This window comes from Danio aesculapii, chromosome 15 (genome assembly GCF_903798145.1).
Source record: "Danio aesculapii chromosome 15, fDanAes4.1, whole genome shotgun sequence".
In the NCBI taxonomy this organism is placed as follows: domain Eukaryota; kingdom Metazoa; phylum Chordata; class Actinopteri; order Cypriniformes; family Danionidae; genus Danio; species Danio aesculapii.
Window position 1 is genome coordinate 45,418,825 of NC_079449.1, and position 23,717 is coordinate 45,442,541.

The 23,717-nt window shown below is 39.4% G+C and overlaps 1 protein-coding gene across 3 annotated transcripts in view; it reads right to left on the reverse strand.

The window, feature by feature from the left end:
• Positions 1-23,717, reverse strand: part of fndc3a (fibronectin type III domain containing 3A) — a 131,200-nt gene that overhangs the window by 40,719 nt on the left and 66,764 nt on the right. For 2 of the 3 annotated variants that reach the window (XM_056473041.1, XM_056473042.1), the window contains 4 exons: positions 4,845-4,921; positions 4,026-4,272; positions 3,567-3,875; positions 347-405 (listed from right to left, as the gene is read on the reverse strand). In XM_056473041.1, the coding sequence (XP_056329016.1) occupies positions 347-405; positions 3,567-3,875; positions 4,026-4,272; positions 4,845-4,921 (692 nt within the window). The remainder of the gene's footprint in view (positions 1-346; positions 406-3,566; positions 3,876-4,025; positions 4,273-4,844; positions 4,922-23,717) is intronic. The other variant, XM_056473043.1, reaches the window with a different exon arrangement.

Consider the following 23,717-nt stretch of genomic DNA (forward strand, 5'->3'; position numbering starts at 1 on the left):
AAATAGACCAACAATTCTTTGGACTTCATACTTCAGTTTCTCTTCAAATCTTCTAACCAATCAAATGCTCTCTGTTGTCTGACAAGTCCCGCCCCTTCAAGACCCTTTTCATTTGATGCGTTTGAGCTCAACCATGATAAAACTGAAACGCTATTGGCTGATTTTTTAAAAGGGGAGGAGCTACTATATATATCCCAGTCCATGTCTCTTAGTGTTTGGTTGAGATTACGTCAAACATTAAAAAATGTCCATTTCAAAGCACTTCGCGGGACCTTTAATAAAGTGGCCAGTGAAGCCACTGCTGAAAATACTGCACAATGAAACTGGAAGAAAACAGAAAACTTACCACTGGCTTGCAAATGGAGTTTAATCGTTCCTGAAGAGCCTTCGCTTCTTCGTCCAGTTCTACAGACAGAAAAAAAAGTATCTAGGTAAGAAAGCTCTTTTACCAACTGATTCCAGAAGACCCCAGGACATATTTTATTTTCCCAAAAAAGTCTTTCCCATGAATGGATTAGCAGTGCATTCACACGGGGGTGTTGACGTTAATGCCTGAAGCAATTGCCATGACACGATCGGCATGATGACAGCCAATCACAACCAGTCTTGATGACACAAAAGTTGAAAGTTGTAGTAGTAGTGTTAAAAGCTGTATATAAAGATTTGTCTTAAAGCAGGAGGTTACTAAATTACCAGCCTGATCTCACAAGGGCCCAATCCCAATTCTATTTTGTACCCCTACCCCTAGTGTGAAGGGGAAGGGCTTCAAAATGTACCCCTAAGAATCGGGACAGCACTACAGCACCTGCACACGTCATCTTATGTCATCGCGATCTCTTGCTTCATATGAGATCAGACGATGGCGGCTGCTGGAGTTATTCCAGTTATTTTGTGGTATTTATCTTCAGGAGATCACTGAAGGCATATATCTAGGGAAAAGACTATAGAATACACAAGACAGGTCACTCGTATAGTTTTGAATGGGGAAAAGTGCAACGGTCAATATGGCAAATGAAGCCCCGCCTTCTAGGACAGGAGCCAATCGGCGATCGCTATTGACTAATAATTCTCCGGGGGAGGGGCTCAAACCAGAAGCGAGTTTCTGCAGATTTTGTGTGAATCGAACATATAGAAATGAAACTAAAGAGTCATATCCCTAATATGAAGTTTAATGGTAAGCTTGGCAAACAATTTTGGAGAATTTGATGTTTCCCCATTCAAACAGACTGCCTGAGAGGTGTTTCAAAGACAGTTAACGAGTGAAATGACTTGCCTTAAAATACAAATGACATCCAAACTAACCCTATGATTTTGTTAGCTCACATTGCTAGTTTTGTGGGGAACAATTCATCTGTGCATGTCATGCCCTTCTAATCTTTTGACAACAAATAGAAATGCTGAGGAGGTTTCTGTTAGGTTGTAATAACTCTTCGCAACCCTTTTCCAGGTCTTTCTGAATTAAATGCCTACATTACTACATCCAATCAGCTCGCAGTAGAAAAAACGAGCCACGCCCACTGTTTTCTCGTTTAATTTTCAATTTCTCCAGAAAATGCGTCACAAAAAGGGCCACAGCTTCCAGTTCATGACTTCAAAGGGACTTTGTTTTTAACTTTTAACTAGCAATGGACCAAAAGCAACTTGACTGACCCAAAATTCATATCAGCATTGCTTGACATTTATCGATTTAAAGTTAATGAGAAGAGGCGGGGGGTGGGGGTGGTAATAGATAGAGCAGTAAAGTTCCTCTGGTGTACAGTAGCTGAAGCTGAGTTCCTCCAGGCTGGAGTTGGTTAGCACTGATAAATGACTTGAGTCAGTGCAGGGTAATTATAGCTACTGTCATGTGCAGCAGCCTAAAGCCCAGAGAGCTAATGAGAACAGAGATGAACTGCTCGAGAGACGGCCCATCCCCGGAGAGCAGTTTCACCCCCCCAACATCTACCTGAAAGACTTGACACGACTGTCCCAGGATGATGAAGAAGACTTAATGGGTCATTGGTGTCTGTTATTGCTGACAGCAACTGTTAATAGTTCACAAGCAGAAGTTATCGCATGTAGTGTCCTACTCTACATTACTAGTGTTCTACTCTACCATGCCAGGTCCGACTCCACCATGCCAGGTCCGACTCCACCATGCCAGGTCCGACTCCACCATGCGAGTGTCCGACCGACTCCACCATGCGAGTGTCCGACCGACTCTACCATGCGAGTGTCCGACCGACTCTACCATGCGAGTGTCCGACCGACTCTACCATGCGAGTGTCCGACCGACTCTACCATGCGAGTGTCCGACCGACTCTACCATGCGAGTGTCCGACCCTACCATGCGAGTGTCCGACCCTACCATGCGAGTGTTCGACTCCACCATGCGAGTGTCCGACCCTACCATGCGAGTGTCCGACCCTACCATGCGAGTGTCCGACCCTACCATGCGAGTGTCCGATCCTACCATGCGAGTGTCCGACTCTACCATGCGAGTGTCCTACTCCACCATGCGTGTGTCCGAGTGTCCGACTCTACCATGCGAGTGTCCTACTCCACCATGCGAGTGTCCGAGTGTCCGACTCTACCATGCGAGTGTCCAACCGACTCTACCATGCGAGTATCCGAGTGTCCGACCCTACCATGCGAGTGTCCGATCCTACCATGCGAGTGTCCGACTCTACCATGCGAGTGTCCTACTCCACCATGCGTGTGTCCGAGTGTCCGACCCTACCATGCGAGTGTCCGACCCTACCATGCGAGTGTCCGACCCTACCATGCGAGTGTCCGACCCTACCATGCGAGTGTCCGACCCTACCATGCGAGTGTCCGACCCTACCATGCGAGTGTCCGACTCTACCATGCGAGTGTCCTACTCCACCATGCGAGTGTCCTACTCCACCATGCGAGACTCCGACCGACTCTACCATGCGAGTGTCCGACCCTACCATGCGAGTGTCCGATCCTACCATGCGAGTGTCCGATTGTCCGACTCTACCATGCGAGTGTCCTACTCCACCATGCGAGTGTCCGACCGACCCCGCCATGCGAGCGTTTGACCCCGCCATGCGAGCGTCCGACCCCGCCATGCGAGCGTCCGACCCCGCCATGCGAGCGTCCGACCCCGCCATGCGAGCGTCCGACCCCGCCATGCGAGCGTCCGACCCCGCATTGCCAGCGTCCGACCCCGCATTGCCAGCGTCCGACCCCGCATTGCCAGCGTCCGACCCCGCATTGCCAGCGTCCGACCCCGCCATGCCAGCGTCCGACTCCGCCATGCCAGCGTCCGACTCCGCCATGCCAGCGTCCGACTCCACCATGCCAGCGTCCGACTCCACCATGCCAGCGTCCGACTCCGCCATGCCAGCGTCCGACTTTATTAAATGAGTGTCGAGTGGAGTGTGACACTTGTATAGTAGAGTAGGACACTCGTATAGAAGTGTTCTATTCTACTCTACCAGTGTCCGACCCTACCTGTGCCCGACTCTACTATACTAGTGACCTCATCTACTATACTACTGTCCTACTCTACTAAACTAGTGGTCCTACTCTACTAGTATCCACTCCGTCTCCCTCCCTACCTCCAGGCTCAGCCTCCTTCCCTCTCGCTGGGCTTTTACCCAGGCGGGTGATGGTGTTGCTGGGCTGCACCTGCTCCAGGGTGCTCTTACCCTCCAGCCCGTTCTGGAGCTCTCCTGCTGCTCCTGCGGGGGGCGTCCCTCGACTCTTCTGAGGGGACGGAGGGGGACTGTCTTTGGAGAGCGCCAGGCCTCCACCTCCACCTCCCACCCCCTGCTTGTCCTTCAGTTTCTTTTGCAGACGCTCGTAGGTTTTACAAGTCCTTTCATCTCGATGAGCGAACGCCGCCCGGCCGTGTGGAGGGTGAGTTTCTGAGGAAGTACAAAAAAAGTTTACTTGTATATATGTAAACACACATCTCATGTCTTTATTGACATATTATGATGCGATTATTCATGATTAATTAGTGCCCAACATATATGTGTACGTATATGTGTGTGTGCGTGTGTATGTTCACTAACCCTGCTCTGAGTAGATGGCTGGGTGTGCTGGGTGGTACTGGGAGATGTACTGGGTGGTCAGATCTCCGGTTCCTCCAGCAAGGCCTGAGTACAGGTGCGGGGGAGGGTGCATGATGTGCGGGATGAAGGCCTGCAGGTGGGTGTGGGGTGGAGGATGGGGCGCGTGGTGGAGCGGAGAATGGGCCCCCGGATGAAACTCCGTCTGAGGTAAGACCAACACCCGCCTTACGCCATTCTCCTCAATGATCTACAGACAGACAGAGCAAGAGGCATAAAGATTAAATACCTCAAGCAGAACCCAAGGATAAACTGCCATGGCTTTAGGGTTTGTCATCAGTCAAATGACGATGATAACAGCATACACATCAATATAACAACAATTGGCATATTACATAGACAATAAATATCACACAACTCTACCTAAACAGAGTAGGTAGCCTGATTTGAGCTATATATTTTGCCATCTCAAAATATATACATTTTTGTAGTGATATTTTTCTATTTTTATACACTGTGGCTGTGGACAAAGGTTTAAAATGGTCTTCATGACCATACAAGACCTCAGTGTGTCATCAGAAGCTACGGCTATTGATTTGTATGTGTTTATTTTTCCCCCTAAACATCTGTCACCATTCACTGACTTTATATAAAGGACCACAAATTCAGCTCACAATCTTCTTTACTCTTAAATGCAGAAATAAAGTCGCCTACATCTCGGATGACCTGTGGATAAGTAGTTTAAGAGGGAGTTTAATTTTTTTGGGGGTGAACTATCCCTTTAATGCTTTTCATCAAACCAAAACAGCTCTAATGACTGACCTGTTGAACGTATCCAGGAGGCACATAGATTTGAGGCACTGAACCGTTTGGGGACATCATGGGAACCTGAGCAGGACCTGCGGAGGAAACATTATGAGCATTAATTACTGTGAATACAAACTGTTCAAGAACATCTGAGATAATTTGCTTTGCAATTGAAGGGTCACGGAGTAATTCATTTCTAAATAAATCAGAATTTGATTTTACATGAAATAAAGGCTCAGTATGTTTAAAGTGAAATAAAAAACTGCTATGCCATTAGTGCCAATAGTAACTTTTTGTTTTTCATCGAGCTTTAAATAAGAAAATTATGTAAAAAAAAAAAAAATTAGGATTTTTTTTTTCAAAGAAATGCTAATGGTCTAATTTGATTCAATTCATTATGCTAAGCTAAGCTAAAATGACCCGGCCAGAACAAGAAAACATTAAGTGAAATGTTTAACTCTAGGAGACTAGTAAATTGAGCATTTTTCCAATCGATATATAAATAAGTGGAGTGTTCCTTTAAACAAAAAGCATCTCAGAAAAATTTTTAATGAAGAATGTGGTTCACTTTCACATCAAAACAGTCTGAATTTTTTTTTTTTTTGCAAAATGCTAATGGTCTAATTCGATTCAATTCATTATGCTAAGCTAAGCTAACATTGACCCTAACAGAGCAAGAATTTGACTAAATGGATTCAAAACGGTTTAAGTAAACTTTAACTCTAAGAGACAAGTAAATTAAGCATTTTTAAAAATAAATATATAAATAAATTAAAAAAGCAGAGTGTTCCATTAAACACAAAACATCTAAAAAAGCTGTCATTTTTACTGCAGAGTGCGGTTCCCTTTCACATAAAAAAAAAATCTGTGCTTTTTTAATGAAATGCTAATGGTCTAATTAAATTCAATTCATTATGCTAAGCTAAGCTAAAATGACCCGGCCAGAACAAGAAAACATTAAGTGAAATATTTAACTCTAGGAGACTAGTAAATGAAGCATTTTTCCAATAGATATATAAATAAGTGGAGTGTTCCTTTAAACACAAAGCATCTCAGAAAAATTTCATTTTTACTAAAGAGTGCGGTTCACTTTCACATCAAAATAGTCTGAATTTTATTTTATTTTTTTGCAAAATGCTAATGGTCTAATTCGATTCAATTCATTATGCTAAGCTAAGCTAACAGTGACACTGACAGAGCAAGAATTTGACTGAATGGATTCAAGTAAACTTTAACTCTAAGAGACTAGTGAATTAAGCATTTTTTTAAATAAATATATAAATAAATAAAAAAGCAGAGTGTTCCATTAAACACAAAACATCTAAAAAAGCTGTCATTTTTACTGTAGAGTGCGGTTCCCTTTCAAATAAAAAAAAAATCTGTTCTTTTTAATGAAATGCTAATGGTCTAATTAAATTCAATTCATTATGCTAAGCTAAAAGTGACCACGCCAGAACAAGAAATCAACTGAACGGATTCAAAACCGGTTTAAGTAAACTTTAACTCTAGGAGACTAGTAAATTAAACATTTTCCCAATATGTAAATAAATAAATAAGTGGAGTGTTCCTTTAAACACAAAGCATCTCAAAAAAGATGCCATTTTTACTACAGAGTGCGGTTCACTTTCACATAAAAAGTCAGTTTTTAACAAAATGCTAATGGTATAATTCGAATCAATTCTTTATGCTAAGCTAAGCAAAAAATGACCCTGCCAGAACAAGAAATCGACTGAACAGATTCAAAAGCAGTTCAAGTGAAATGTTTACCTCTAGGAGACTAGTAAATTAAGCATTTTTTCATATTAACAAAAAAAAAGCGGAGTGTTCTTTTAAACACAAAACATCTAAAAAAAACTGGGATTTTTAATGCAGATTGTGGTTCACTTTCACATAAAAAAAAGTCTGTTTATTTATTTTAAAAAGAAATGCTAATGGTCTAATTTGATTCATTATGCTAAGCTAAGCTAAAAGTGACCCCACCAGAGCAAGAAATTGACTGGAAGGATTTTAAAAACGGTTTGAGTGAAATGTTTAACTCTAAGAGACTAGTAAATTAAGCTTTTTTTTTCCCAAAAAACTGATTGATAAATAAATAAATAAATAAATAAATAAATAAATAAATAAATAAATAAATAAATAAATAAATAAATAAATAAAGTGGAGTGTTCCTTTAAAACACAAAGCATCTAAAAAATCTGGCATTTTTACTGCAGAATGCAGTTCACTTTCACATCAAAAAACATTTTTGTTCTATTTTTACAAAATGCTAATGGTCTAATTCGATTCAATTCATTATGCTAAGCTAAGCTAAAAGTGACACTGCCAGAACAAGAAATTGACTGGAAGGATTTTAAAAACGGTTTGAGTGAAATGTTTAACTCTAAGAGACTAGTAAACTAAGCTTTTTTTTTTTTCAAAAAACTGATAAATAAATAAATAAATAAATAAATAAATAAATAAATAAATAAATAAATAAATAAAGTGGAGTGTTCCTTTAAAACACAATGCATCTAAAAAAATCTGGCATTTTTACTGCAGAGTGCAAATCACTTTCACATCAAAAAACATTTTTGTTCTATTTTTACAAAATGCTAATGGTCTAATTCGATTCAATTCATTATGCTAAGCTAAGCTAAAAGTGACCCCACCAGAGCAAGAAATAGACTGAACAAACTAAAAATCACTTCAAATCAACTGTTTAACTCCAGGAGTTTAACTTTTTTTTAACACACAAAAAAAGTTGTTCCTTTAAACAAAGCATCCCAGAAAAGTCTTTTTTTGTTTTGGCCAAACATTGATGAGCATATTTAGTACGTCAGTGCAAATATCTCCTGACATTTACTTAGCTGGGTAAAGAAACACACTGAGCTGAATGTGTGAGTGCATGGCAGCAGATAAAACGCCAGTTCGGTGGAAGTTTTAGCAACTGAAGTGTTTGTGCGACTCTGCAAAGCCTGTTACAGATCAGCTCTTTCAAGCGTTCCTGACACTTTCACTTTCAGAAAGACCTGAGCCGCATGATGCAAAGGACAGCAAAAAAAACACACACACAAGCGCAAAAAAGACACAAGTAAACACAGACCTCCGTCCCGCTGTGCAGGTGTAGTTCCTTCACTCATGGTAAACTGGGAAAATAACAGTCCTCCAGGAGAACAGGAATGTGTGTGTGGGCTCGTGTTTACTGTCCTCTTCCCTGGCTTTAGTGCAAAGGTTTCAGTCTAGCTCCACCTTCCTAGGCTAAAGCTGACAGTCACAGGTAAAAGGTAAAAGTCCTCTGAGCTAAAACTGCAGAGTAGGGTCGGGGTTTGGATGACAGGATCACGTTCAGTGCTGAGATAGTGGTACAGCATCATACTCATCCGAAATAAATTTAAGACAGAAATAAAAGCGAAAGAAACTAAAAACAAAACCAAAAATATAAAGAGTTTAATTCTGTATACAAAAATAAGCATATGTTATAAATGAAATGTGTTATGGATAAACTAAAAGATTTATGTAAAAGTTTGTCAAATTAGCAAACTAAAAAACATCAGTTAGTAACTAATCAATATAGCTTAAAAAACTGTAATATTTATTATGCTTATTGTTATTAATTTATTATGTATATATTAATACACATGTGCATGCATATATTTGACATTTTTAAATAATGTGATAGTCTTCATTTATATAAAATATATATGTATATGTTACGAAATTAAATATAAATTTATATATATAGATATATATATAATAAAAGAATAAATATATACACACACACAAACATACACAAATATACATATATACACACATATATACATTTATACACACATTTATACACACATACATATATATATATATATATACATATATACACACACACACACAAATTACGAAATTAAATATAAATTTATATATATATATATATATATATATATATATATATATATAAAATAAAAGAATAAATATATACACACTCAAATATATATATATATATATATATATATATATATATATATATATATATATATATATATATATATATATATATATATATATATATATATACAGTATGTATGTATGTATGTATGTATGTATGTATATATATATATATATATATATATATATATATATATATATATATATATATATATATATATATATATGTATGTATGTATGTATCTATGTATGTATCTATGTATATATATATATACATACATATGTATATATACATACGTATGTATGTATGTATGTATGTATGTATGTATGTATATATATATGTATGTATATATATATATATATATATATATATATATATATATATATATATATATATATATATATATATGTATATATATATATATATATATATATATATACGCATATATACATATACATACACTCATACATACATTCATACATACATATAAATACATACATACATACATATATATATATATATATATATATACACATACATACATACATACATACATACATACATATACATATATATATATATATATATATATATATATATATATATATATATATATATATATATATATATATTATTATTATTATTAGTAGTAGTAGTATTATGTTCTCCACACTTTCTTATATTTTCCCAAACACATCCAAGCCCTACATATTCATTGGTCATTGAATGATATTTAAAGAATGACATAATTATGTCAAGTTTTCGTTTTTTCTGTAAAACAACAGTAGCAGAAATGATGCATAACCACCCAGTCTACACACACACAACATTACACAAACCACACTTTCCACAAGCGTCTCTGACGTTGTCTTTCACAGAAACTGCAGTGCTACTATTTGCACAAGCTCGCCCAGAGAAACACAATGTGGAGATAAAACTGAGCGAAAGCACCTGGCAGTGGCGTAACGGAGGACACGCTGACCTGCTCCGCTCAAGCTGACCACAAACACAGCTGATTAATCCTGTATAAACATCTCCATTACCTGAGGACCCTCCAGGTCCAACTGAGCATCGCAAAACTGATGTACAAAACACCAGTTCCCAAGACTTCCATAGTTCCCTGTGCACTGCCATAGAAATACACAAACAACACGGCAGCGAGCTGGGAAAGTTCCTAAGAGATGTATGGTGTCATCCTTAATAAGAAATGGGTTCCGTTATACAGCATTCGAACACAGAACAAACAGCATCCTCCTGCGAAATGTGTTTAAAGACTGGTGTTGGCAAAGGTAGCAGTACGACCGGTGCTAATACAAATAAACCTGATCAACCTGACATCAAAACTAGGCATGCGACAATAACAGATTTCAAGGTATACCAGGTTTGGAAAATTCAAGGTTTTAAAAGCAGCTACATTTTCTGTAATACCGTTCCTAAAGTATGTGAAAGAGTTTATTTACATTTTTTTGTTGTTTTTTTAGGACAAAACTATCTTCAGCAGGGAAGATATCCAAATATGCTGTTTTAAATTGTAAAGAAATCTGTGTTCTTGTAACAAATGAAGACAGCAGAAGTCAATGATTCATTTGAATTATTTAGCCGGACAGGTTTACTGCTCTAAAACATTGTAAATCTTTCAAATATATATATATATATATTGTTTTCAAAGGGGAAAAAGTTTTTGTTTTCTACCCAGACATTTAAAAAGAATATATTTTAGAGCAGTGAGCACAATACCGTGATGCTGTGATACTTTTATCCAAGGTTATCATACCGTCAGAATCTTATGGCTCGTTTCCACTGACCGGTATGGTACGGTACGGTTCAGGTTGGTACAGGTCACCTTTATCAGGCTTGCGTTTCCACTAACAAGGGTACCCTTTTGGTCGGCGTGGTGTATGACAAAGTTTCAGTCGACGTCATTCTCGCTCAAGGAAATGTCTACAATAAAGCTGTACGGGTCATTCACATATCATATGAGAAGCGCTTCTCACAACACAGATGCTTTACACACATAAATACTTGTGTAGAAATGTTTATTACTAACTTTTCAATGAACATGAGTTGATTATAACTGCAGATCAATGACAGTGCGAAACAGCCTACTGTAACGTCTGTAATTATATTAAATAACTAAATAAATGAACATATATAAACACATACAGCCCTTTACAGTCTCCGATATGTTACCAACTACAGAAGAACTACATATAGCAGACATTTCGTCCGTATTTAGGTTCAAAACAACACAAAATATAGCCCACAGTCAGTGTAAACCTCTCATCTGTGTCTGTAATCTTCAGCAGCACATGTAGCCTCTGTTAGAGAGTAATTCCGTCATTTCCAGTTCATATTAGTCCAAAATGTGAAGATAATAAGTTAGTTATACAAGGCATTTTGTTCACATTTGCTGAAAAAATAATGTGCTCCTTTTTCCGGCTTCTCCTTTGTTTTTTCGCGCTCGACTCTTGTGTTTGTCAGTGTCTGACAGGATCTGGCTCGTAAAAAAACTACGGGGCACAGGGTAAATCTGCTCTACTCCATGGCTTTGTGGCTGTTCATCAAGACGACGACAAGGTTTGTTTGAGCCCAGATCGATCATGGCTCGTTATTATATGTATAAATAATTCCGCTGTAATCTCTCGCTGTGGAATTCAAACATGGCGGGTTTTTTGTTTTCATTCTGGCTTGTTGCGTAAGCTCATGACGTATCTCTGTAAACCATTAGCGTTCAGCTGCACGTGTGGCTCCGCCTTTTGGTACCCTTTCTCATGTTTGGTACCCTTTCGAAAGGGTGCCGAAAGTGGTACGGTACGATTTGGTACACCTTTTGACAATGGAAACGGCCATAAAAGCGTACCAAACCAAACCGTACCATACCGTACCACTCAGTGGAAACGGGCCATTATACCGACCCATGCCTAATGGCCCCTTTCCACTGAGTGGTACGGTACGGTTCGGTACGCTTTTATGGCCGTTTCCACTGTCAAAAGGTGTACCGAATCGACCTGTACCGTACCACTTTTTCGACACCCTTTCGAAAGGGTACCAAACACGAGAAAGGGTACCAAAAGGCGGAGCCACACGCGCAGCTGAACTCTATTGGTTTACAGAGATACGTCATTCGCTTACGCAACAAGCCAGAATGAAAACAAAAGAACCGCCATGTTTAAAATACACAACCGACTGAGCCGAGATTACAGCGTAACTATATATAACAACGAGCCACGGTCGACCCAGGATCAAACAAACCCTGTCGTCGTCTTGATGAACAGCCACTTAACCAAAAAGAAGAGCCAGTTTCGCTTTCTTGTTTGCGCTCGCGTGCGCGTCTATATCTGAATTAACAAACGTCTTGAGCTGATGATAATAACGTGCGGTTGATTATTGACGTGCTTTTGAAACCCAATCCTGTCGGAAACTGACAAACGCGAGAGTGGCACATTCAGAAGAGGACAAATGCGAGAGTGAAGCGCGAACAAAGGAGAAGCCCGACAAAACTCAGGAGCAAATTGTTTTAGCAACCTGAATCTGAATCTTTTATCAACCTGAACCTGTTTATCAACGCCTTCTGGACTATTATGAACTGGGAATGACATAATTACTCTCTTAACAGAGGCTACATGTGCTGCTGAAGATTACAGACACAGATGAGAGGTTTTGCTCTGACCGTGGGCTATGTTGAATGATGTTTTTGAGCTCAAAAAAGAACTAAATGTCTGCTGTGTGTAGTTCTTCTGTAACTGGTAACATATCAGAGACTGTAAGGGTCTGTATGTGTTCATATATGTTGCATTTATATATTTATTTAATATAATTGCAGACGTTACAGTAGGCTATTTCGCACTGTCATTGATCTGCAGTTATAATCAACTCATGTTCATTGAAAAGTTAGTAATGAACATTTATAAACAAGTATATATGTGTATGAAGCATCTGTTTTGTGAGAAGTGCTTCCCATATGATTTGTGAGCGACCTGTACAGCTTTACTGTTGACATTTATTCGAGCGAGAATGACGTCGACTGAAACTCTGTCGTACACCACGCCCCTCACCAAAACAGTACCATTGGTAGTGGAAACGCACGCCTGATAAAGGTGACCCGTACCCACCCAAACCATACCATGTTGTACCACTCAGTGGAAACGAGCCATAATCAAAACAAATCGGAAAGAGACAAAGACTGCATTTCTGAAGCATACAAACACATGGTGAGACTAGTAAAATCCACTTTAAATCATTTTAGTTTCCGCATTTGCAACACTGATCTGCTAAACTGTTTTTAAATGACTGGCTACGCATGTATTTAAAGCGCCGGTACAAATATAGCGCAAGTCAGCGGGAAACAGACTCCGACATCCGGCTAAAAACACAAACAGAGGGCGTTTTAATGCTTCTTGTTTCTACATCATGTGTCAGTCTTGCATTAGCGCAGTTCCCATCCTCTCCTCGCACAGATCGCAGCTGTTTTCATTCCAGCGACTGACTAACTCACATAATCAGCCGTCGCTTGCTGGAAGTAATTACAGCAGAGTAAGCCGTCGCCGCTCTATAATCAGCAGCAAAGTGGGTCCCTGTGTATATAAATGAGTGTGTACGTGGTCGGTGGCAGGTTCCAAACAGAAATGTCTGATCTTTTCTTTTGGATTTTATATATGTGACATTAAATGAGCACAAATCAGATATTGTTATTGTGATAATTGCTTGTATTATTAAAGAAATGTACATAATTTGAAATGTCGGAGCAGCAAAATGCTGTCATCCTAACAATGGTGAAAATGGTGTTTAGATGAATGTGTAAATATATACTGTGCTCTTTCCTCTCAAATCAACATACAACTATAATTAGAGAAGTGAGTTCAAGTTCTAGCAAATTTAGTCACTCTTTTAATTTGAGTTGGTTGATATACACAGAAAAGGGGTTAAGTGAGTACACAACCTGAGAGAAGTCTTGTTATTGATCCCATTTGTAAGAGCTACAAATAATAACTTGACGTCAAGCTGATAATTTGTAAAAGTGGCAGAAGGTCGATTTTTCTGAAGAATCATCTGTTGAGCTGCATCCCAATCATTACAAATACTGCAGAAGACCTACTGGAACCTGCATAGAGCCAAGATTCTCATAGAAATCAGTCAAGTTTGGTGAAGAAAAAAATCATGGTTTGGGGTTACATTCTGTGTTAGGGCGTGTGAGAGATCTGCAGAGTGGATGGCAACATCAACAGCCTGAGGTATCAAGACATTTGTGCTGCCCATTACATTACAAACCACAGGAGAGGGCAAATTCTTCAGCAGGATAGCGCTCCTCATACTTCAGCCTCCACATCAAAGCTCCTGAAAGCAAAGGTGCTCCAGGATTGGGCAGCCCAGTCACCAGACATGAACACTATTGAGCATGTCTGGGGTAAGATGAAGTAGGAGGCATTGAATCCAAAGAGTCTTGATGAACTCTGGGAGTCCTGCAAGAACGCTTTCTTTGCCATTCCAGATGACTTTATTAATCAGTGATTTGAGTCATTGCAGAGATGTATGGATGCAGTCCTCCAAGCTCATGATGGAGTCAGACACAATATTCATTCTGTTTCCACTGCAGCATGACCACATATTCTATACTGGACATTATTGAAGGTTCAGTGAGAAGACTTTTGTCCCAGCAAAGTCAGACCTTACTGTCCTAATTAAATCATTAAAAATCAAGGCATGATCATATTTTACTGTGGTAAAATAAGCGTAATCTAGAGGCCTTTGCCTTTCATATAAGCCACTTCTGATACCAAATGATCAACTAGAAGTCAAGTTATTATTTGTTGTTCCTAAAACTTTTGTCAGGTAGTGTAGTTTGTCCAGGACATAAATAAGTTGAGCTTTACAGCTGGGATTCAAGACTCAACCCAAGAGTCCTTTGTTAACCGTACTATTCAGGTTGCACAGACAGTAAAATGAATCTTTTAAAAAATCCCAGCATTTACAGCACAGAATTGCAAATTATGATAATAATGAACACGTTTCACTGATGACAACAGAAAAAAGAAACAAATTTTACCTCTGGAAAACCAGCAACAATCAAGAACGCATGATCATATGGTGTCATGGCTTTGCAATCAAAAAATGTCATTATAATGGAAGTCAATGGGGCAAAAACAGCCCTAAACATAACGAAAGCATAGTCAATTTGCTTAGGGTGTATTGCTGAGCTTCTGAAAATTTTCAAAGCATTCTCCCAAAATATGTGTCAAAATAAGATTTGGCACCAGAAATCCCTCATTTGCTGAAAGACAGAGGAAGTTGTGGCCAAATTAAGACTTAAAAATCACACCAGAGTGGATGAAAACATCCCTAACAGCACACAAGGGCTAAGATCACCTTCAAATTAATTCCTAGCAAGAGTCCTTCGTTCAACATACTATTCAGGTTGTACAGGCAGTAAAATGAATTGTAAAAAAACAAATCGTAGCATTTACAGCACCACTAGTGGCCAAAAACAGAATTGCAAATTCTAATAATAATAATAATAAACACGTTTCACTGATGATCAACAGTAAAAATACAGTCAAGAATACATGATTTTATGGTGTCATGGCTTTGCAATCAAAAAATGTCATTATAATGGAAGCCAATGGGGCAAAAACAGCCACACACATAATGAACATGTAGTAAATTTGTGTTTTGAGTGTACTGTTGAGTTTTTGAAAAATTTCAAAGCATTTTCCCAAAATATGAGTCAAAATAAGATTTGACACCAAAAATCCCTCCAATTGCTGAAACGCAGAGAAAGCTGTGGCCAAATTAGCACTCTAAATCACACTAGATTGTAGGAAAACTTCCCGAACAGCACATAAGGTTTAAGATCACCTTCGAATAAATCATTAAGAGGCATCATGTTTTTTTAAACACCATTGCGGTCAACCACTAATGCTAATATTTAAAAAACAAGAACTTGTACACAGCATTACTCAATCCATCCTATTAAAATCATTAGCCCATCTTATAATAAGCCTCGTAGTACTACAAAGAGCATAGAGGACTATTAGCTCTTGGCTTTGATGTGGAGTGCTCCGCAGGCTTTGAAGCCTGTTTTAGGAGAGACTCAAGCAGACTAATTGATGACTAATGACTCCGACTAACAGCCCTGCGTCAGGTCCCCTTAAAGCCAAAATACCCCAGGCGGGATCCAATCCAACATCAGAGAGCCTCCCGAGCAATCGATTTCTGATTTACGATCTGATTTTGATCGTGTCTGATTGTGAATGCATTTTCCACCAGAGCGACAGAGTTGAAGGTGCCGTTACTCTTGTGTGCAACAGGCTTTCCCAAAACCAACAGTAGAGAACAACGTTGAATGAATCTCTGGGGTTTATGTTTTAGAGAGTTTCAACATATATAGGTAAAAAAAAAGGACTACAGGGAAAGGAATCGAAGGTCTGTCTTCTAATTCAAGAGAAAGGAAAAACGAATTAAGTATAAAGAAAGAGGAATCGCAATGGAGGATGGGATAGGTGTGGATGAAAGGGGGACAGGCTAAAAAGGGGAAGAAAAAAATACACCCACACTTTTACATCAGACTGACGCAAAAGCACAGACAGAGATCAGACACAAAAGGCCACTTCGCCCTCCCCCTTTCTATTTCGTTCTCTCTCATTTCAGACCCCCCCTTCAATCCCAAATAGCCTAGGCGGTCTGCGGTATCTGCTGACGTGGACCCCCAGTGCCAGCCTTCCAGAGGAAACATCAACAAACACGTAGAGGACGGGAAAAACACACACGCACCGAGCCAAGAATAACTCGGTTCTGAGAATAAACAGCCGTTAAATCTTTTTTTTTTATCTCGCAGAGTCACAAACACAACCAGAACCAACACGTTTAAACGTAAACCACCACTCAGCAGCTATGAAACGCATTTGGAAGCGGGACAGCCTTCGAAAGCCAGCAACTTTGAGATCTGCTCACAAGGGTTTACTGCAAACACAAACCCCTGAACCTACGGGGTTCTCTTCGGATCTTTAGGATGTTCAGTAAATGCTCTGAAATCCTCTGAAGAAAGGAAACTGAAATCCTAAGAGATGAACAGGAAAACTAGGTCACAACCTGACAAGGTCCCAATGCAGCTCTCTGTGTTCTCAGTTTTAGAGATACGTCTTCAACAGTTAGTCGAACCTTCAAACTTGGATTTAAGACAACGTATTGGTCTACACTTTAACTTCAAGGCAAATAAAGAAGAATTTATTTCCATTTTCACTGTCAGAAGTACAAAATATTGAACAGTATGATACCACTTTCTGGTACTTTTTCAAAGGGCACATGGAACAACAATACAGTATAGCTTCCTCTCTATTAGTGCACCTACATGCAAAGATGCAATATGTGATTGGTATCTAATAGGTGTGTCAAACTCAGTTCCTGGAGGGCCGTAGCCCTGCATAGTTTAGTTGCCACCCTGCTTCAACACACTTACCTGTAGGTTTGAAACAAGACTGAAGGACTCGTTCGATCAGGTGTGCTTAATTAGGGTTGGAACTAAACTGTGCAGAGCTTCGGCCCTCCAGGAACTGAGTTTGACCCCTGTGGCATACACCGTGGCTGCGTCTGAAATCGCATGCTTCCATACTATATAGTACGCTAAAAACAGTATGCAAAAATCGAATTGGTTGTGAGATCACACTTCATTTTAATGTACAATTCACACTATTAACAAACCATTATCCAACACTTTTAGCTTAATAAACTACAAATTAGCTGCTTGTTATTAGTTAGTAAGGTATTAGTTGGGTTTAGGTTTGGGTATTGGGTAGGACTGGAGATGTAAATAAGATAACACTCTATAAGTGCTAATAAACAGTTCATATTTTAATAATAGGCAGGTAATAAGCCTGTAGTAAATGATGAAAATAGTTTCTTAAACTAAAGTGCTATCGGTTGTGGTTTCATGGCCTTGTACATGGTGTAATGAAGAGTTTTCCCCATCAACAGGAAATAATTGTGACTAATCTCATTTTCAATTTTGTGCTCTTGTATCCACGAACAACTGAGCCTTTCATTTCAGCTTCTCCAGCCTAAAACACTAGCAAATCGTCCACACACACAGTCTACAATGGCCCCTGAAATAATCGAATCAAAGACCATACCTACAACCCCTTGTCTAGGCTAATTGCTAATTACAAAATGTTACCCCAGCTCGAAACTGGCACCACTGATTACCTGTGGTCTGATTAGTTGTAACTCATTTTCTTCCATTCTTTAGGAGTAATTGAGGCACGATCCTCTTAACACTTTGTCACCGGCTAAAACGGGTCCTACACTGCTCCATTAACGGATTAGAGATTCGCTAGTAATGGCTGACAGCCTTTAGCAAGAGGTAACACCACAGGTTGGGTGAACGGATTCCCAAAAGCACGGGTTATGCTTAGAAAACTAATTTAATAACCAACCCTTGTCTTGGCAGCTTCTTGAATGCTAAATATTTAATTAGCATCCTCCACAGCAGCGTAACAAGCGTCCCGTCACACCCCGATAGACTGAGTGACGTCCGTTCACATGCGCGGAGGGAGGAAACGACCAAGAACGCAAGAAATTCAACTCGCCGAAGCTTCCACCATCTCCTCTCCTGATGATTCAGAGAACAACGCGGAAGAGAAAGAAAGTCCGGGGGAAGTCAAGCTCACTAGGATAACATGCTTTCTTCCTCATTCCTCGCACAGCGGTCGGTGGGGTATGATAATTCCCCTTGTATAATTTCAAGGGCCCACATTGATTCAGCACTCCAAGAGTTCCTCAAGGACAACATGTCACGCAGCGGCGTACACGCATGTGGGATATAAGCGCACTGATTATGCTTGTTGAACCCAGCACCCATCTAATTGTTGAAGGATTATCATCGCATAAACAAAAAGCTCTTGGATCTTTGGCCAAACCATCTCTCGCTCCATCTCTCTCTCTCTCCATCCGTCCCTAAAGGCTCGGCAAAGTGGGATGAGTCATCCACTCATTCATTCTGAAGCTAAGGACTGCAGATGCAGTGAATGAAGCGTGCGGGAGTGCAAATTCATAAATAAGCACATTTTGGAACGTGGCTTTCTCTAAAGATATCAGATTCATCCTGTCAATGCCTAATGATTTAAAGTAAACATGAAATCAAAACTAACCAAATTGATTGTGTTAGCTCACACTGCTAATGTTGTGGCTCACAATTCATCTGTGCATTCATTAAGAAAGGTTGTTCGCCCTTGTAAAAAATTGTTCGCCCTTGTAATCTTCAACTGAAATCTGGAAATGCACTTCCTGTTTGCTTTCAGTTAAATTCTCAGCTTAGGCAAAGAGCTTAGAATGACCAAGAGGCGACACTCAATAGAACGTTCCATTGCAACAGCAGCGCCCAGCACAGCCCCGCGATTCCGCCATTTTGGAGTGAATGCGATCGGCTGTCTATTGGATCTTATTGCTGTCTTGATGGCAAGCAGCTGCTTTGTTTTTATTTATCTATTTAAAAAGCGCATTTAAGCTGAGATACAACCTGAAATATGACAATACAACCCTTACTATCACAATCATCAGCACTTTTAATAGTTATTTTACAGACTTATAATATGCTGTTGTTCTATTAGAGTTTTCATTCTAAAATGGCCGCCGCGGCATCTAGTGCCTGTTTCCCAAATTGCACTAGAGTGTCGCCTCTTGGTGATTCTATGCTCTTTGGATTAGGTCTATCTGAGGTATTGGGCGTGGCTAACATACTTAACCACGCCCCTCCAACTGTCAGTTTTGACAACAAACAGAAACCGTGAGCAGGAGGAGTCTGTTAAGTTGTAATAACTCTCCCCAAACCCTTTTCTCCATCTTTCTGAACGAAATGCCTACTTTACATCCAATCAGCTCGCAGTAGAAAATACAAGCCACACCCACTGTTTTCTCATTTAATATTTTGTTTCTCTAGGAACTACTTCACAATACAATGAAAAAAAATGGGTCGCAGCTTCTGGGTTATGGGGACTTTAAAGTCGGCATTAAATCAAAATTTGCTCTTCCTATTTTCGTATTTATACAGTAGTGCTTGTTGTAAACGATGTATCTGTGCACTTCATTATTTTGTAAAATTTAATACGCCTTCATAATCTTTTACCAAATACCATAACCTTCCCATAACCTCAAAAAGACTTTTCTTCACCTCCTGGTCACATGAAATGCCTTTAGGGCGGGGCTACAGTTCTTTAGGGAGGGACTACCAGTCATTTAGGGTAGTTTTCAGTCATTTAGGCCGAGGCTGTGTGTTTATTTCACGTGGCCGCCATTTTAAAGGACCGCGATAAAACACATAACAAAGACCAGACTATAAAATGTAGTCAAAAAGATCAAATCTAACAAACATTACTTCATAATTCACTAGATAAGCAGATTACAGTGTGCACATTCAGTCACATTACTGGCAGACCTGTCAAGTTTCTGTTTGAGGCTAGCCAAATTCATAACTTCATACTTCAAGAACGTGCTTCACACTGAAGTCCAGTATAACACGGTTCAAAATAATAATTAAAAGCCGCTACCTATGCTTCAAAGTGACTTTAAATATTAGCCATAACATCCATAATATAATAGAATAGCGCATAAACCTTTAGCAGGGCCACTTTCACTTAAAAGCATGTGAAGCAGTATATTGAGGAATTCGCTGTAAACAAACACAGTGTTTGCTATATTTTAGGCTGTTTTATTACAGTGCTCTCTGGGGTACTTGACTCTGATCGGTCAACTGCAGTATCCTCTGTGGTCATTTTTTTCCTTCTATAATGGACATTTCGGTCTAATTGGCTGCTATTCCAGGGTACTCATTTTCTGCTGTGCTAGATTTACGTACGGTATCACCCAAAGGTCCTGTCAGTTTCATGCAAGTCAAATCAATTAAAATCAAGCCAAATTATACAGCCATGGCTCAGAATTGCAGGAATATGCAGAGAAAAAAGAAATTCTGGAAAAAAACACAACAACAATAGGCAGGTTTTTTAGATTAAAAATAAACACATACATATGAGTCCAAATCGTGGCTCCTGATGACACACTGAGGTCTTGTGAAGTACTTTATGAAGCACTCTTGGATGGGAGCAGTGGTGTAGTCCTTGCTATACGCACAAATACTCAGTATGCCTACTTTTTTCCCTCAAGCTGTTTGGGTATTACGACTTCTGAGGATCAAACCCTCGGTATGCTCACTTGTTTTGGTGATTAGACTTCCCTAATTTTTGTGTATTGAGTATTTGAGTTTTTCGGAGATCACAACAAATCAGCTGAATGATGTCTCGCTGAAACGTTCAAGTAAAATTATAAAACAGCATGGGCGTCGCTTTAGCTCCCCTAACACTTTTGCGATTACCTGTAGACTACTAAATGATCGCCTCACAGTCCCCTTTAAATTTGATATAAAAACCTGCCATATATATATATATATACACATATATATTTTACAGCCAACTGTGTGCTAGTTTCAAGTGCCGAGCTTGTACACAGAAACTAATAACCACGCACACTGAATTAACTTTGACTGAGGCACCGGATGCGCCGCTCGAAGCCGCGACACGGCACACCAGACACTCTCTGTGGCGCGGCAGAGACATGAAGTGTCCCGAATCGTCGCGCCACGCATTTTTGAATTCTAAACATAGGTTTCTGCAGCGGTCCGCGGCGCCCAGCTGTCGACTTGAGTGTACCGTGATAGAAACCGATGTTTAGAATTGTAAAACGCATGCTAGTTAAGATCACAGGGAGCTTCTGGGATCGCGAGAAATGCAAACGGCTGAAGTATAAGGTAGACTCAATGAGAAGTACACATGTTTGCAAACCAACCTAAAGATACAACCAATAATTCCGATTAGAGCGATAATGTGGAGAATATTGATCTTGTGTTGAGGCCAATGAGCCTTGCATCTAAAAATAGAGCTAGCGTGTTCCTTTAGTGATATCGCTTGGACTCACGCTGAAAATGGCGGACGTGAATCAACAAACTGAGGATATGATGATGTGCCTGTCAATCAATATTGGTGGGCGGGGGACCGCTCTCCTACGTAAAGTTGCGGTCGGTTTGAAAACCGCTCCAATTGGTCCACCGTTTTTATGTTGTTAAATTAAAAAAAAAAACACTGGGTGTGTTTATGTCACCCCAATATGACGCTCTATACACATACATGCACATATGTCTGTCCAAACAGCTTGAAAAGTAGATTTTTTGCCATAGGTGCCCTTTAAGGTTTACAATGCAAATCCAATTAGATCCACTCGTTTAGTAAACAAAGCAAGTCTCTTATATAATATATCTACTAAAAGACAGAAAATATTACTTTGCAAACTGTATTGTAAATAAATTATATAAAAATGTGCATATTAGTCAATAATATTACTGAAATTAATATAAAAATTGAATAAATATATATTTACACAGATTTCCATATAAATAAGTGAATAAAACTCAATGATTGGCTAAAACATCTGGGGACACTTACAGGGTCCACCTAAAAGTAAACAATTGTCTTGTTTAGTCTCAAATTCGTGTGAAACAAAGGTTAGAATGTTCCTTGATGTTTCCCTACGAGCAAACAATTGTCTTGTTTAGTCTCAGATGGATGATTTAGCCTTTTTATGTATGATGGGAGAGAGACGAGCTCTACACACGGTTCATTGCAGCTGGAATAAAGCTGCACTGTGCATTCGAACGTGGTGGCATTAGTAAGGGCTTGTCTGGATGAATGGATGGATCGGGCCACAGTACTGAGAGCCCACCGCTGGCTTCAGTCGCAATGCGAGCTGTTCGGTGAATAACTTCTCATAAATACACCCACACTAATGTCCACTCGCAGGGAATGATCCCACCCACACACAAATAAATGCACTGTAATGCCTTCTAAAAAACATAACACAGTAGAGGTCTGTGCCATCGCACACATCAGACAGCAGACAGCAGTATAAACACAACTGCTCTGCTAAAAGTGTGTTTGAATGTACCAGTGTTTATCTGGTAAAAAAAATACAGTCTTAAAGAGCTTCCGCATTGAAGGAACCTTTTCACAGTTCCTGGAACTATTGGCAGAAGTACTTGCTTTTTAGCATCAAAGGAAATTGAAATGATTTGAGTTCTCTGAATGACTTTTGTGGCAACTAAAAAGGCTTTTGGGCTGGTGGAACTTTTTCATAGTCCCTAGAACTATTTGCAGAAGTACTTGCTTTCTAGCAAGTTTGCATCGTAGTGATTGAGAATGATTTGAGCTAAACAAATGCCTTTTGTGAAAACCAAAAAGGCTTTTGCATTGTAGGAACATTTTCACAGTTCCTAGAACTAGCAGAAGTACTGTTTTTTAGCATGCTTGCACAGCAGGAACTGGAAATGATTTGAGTTCTACAAATGCTTTTTGTGAAACCTAAATAGCATTTGCACTGGAGACCTTTTTTCATAGTTCCTAGAACTATTGGCAGTAGTATTTGCTTTTTAGTATGTTTCCACAACAGGAACTGGGAATGATTTGAGTTCTACAAATGTTTTTTGTGAAACCTAAAAAGCCTTTAAACTGGAGTAACTTCATCAAAGTTCCTAGAACTATTGGCAGGGGTACTTTCTTTTAGCATGTTTTCACCACAGGAACTAGGAATGATTTGAGCTCTACGAATGACTTTTGTGGGAGCTAAAAAGGCTTTTGGACTGGAGGAACTTTTTCATAGTTCCTAGAACTATTTGCAGAAATAATTGCTTTTTAGCATGTTTGCACAGAAGTAATTGGGAATGATTTGAGTTCTACAAATGTTTTTTGTGAAACCTAAAAAGCCTTTAAACTGGAGGAACTTCATCAAAGTTCCTACAACTATTGGCAGAGGTACTTTCTTTTAGCATGTTTCCACCACAGCAATTGGGAATGATTTGAGCTCTACGAATGACTTCTGTGGGAACTAAAAAGGCTGTTGCACTGGGGGAACTTTTTCACAGTTCTTAGAACTATTGGCAG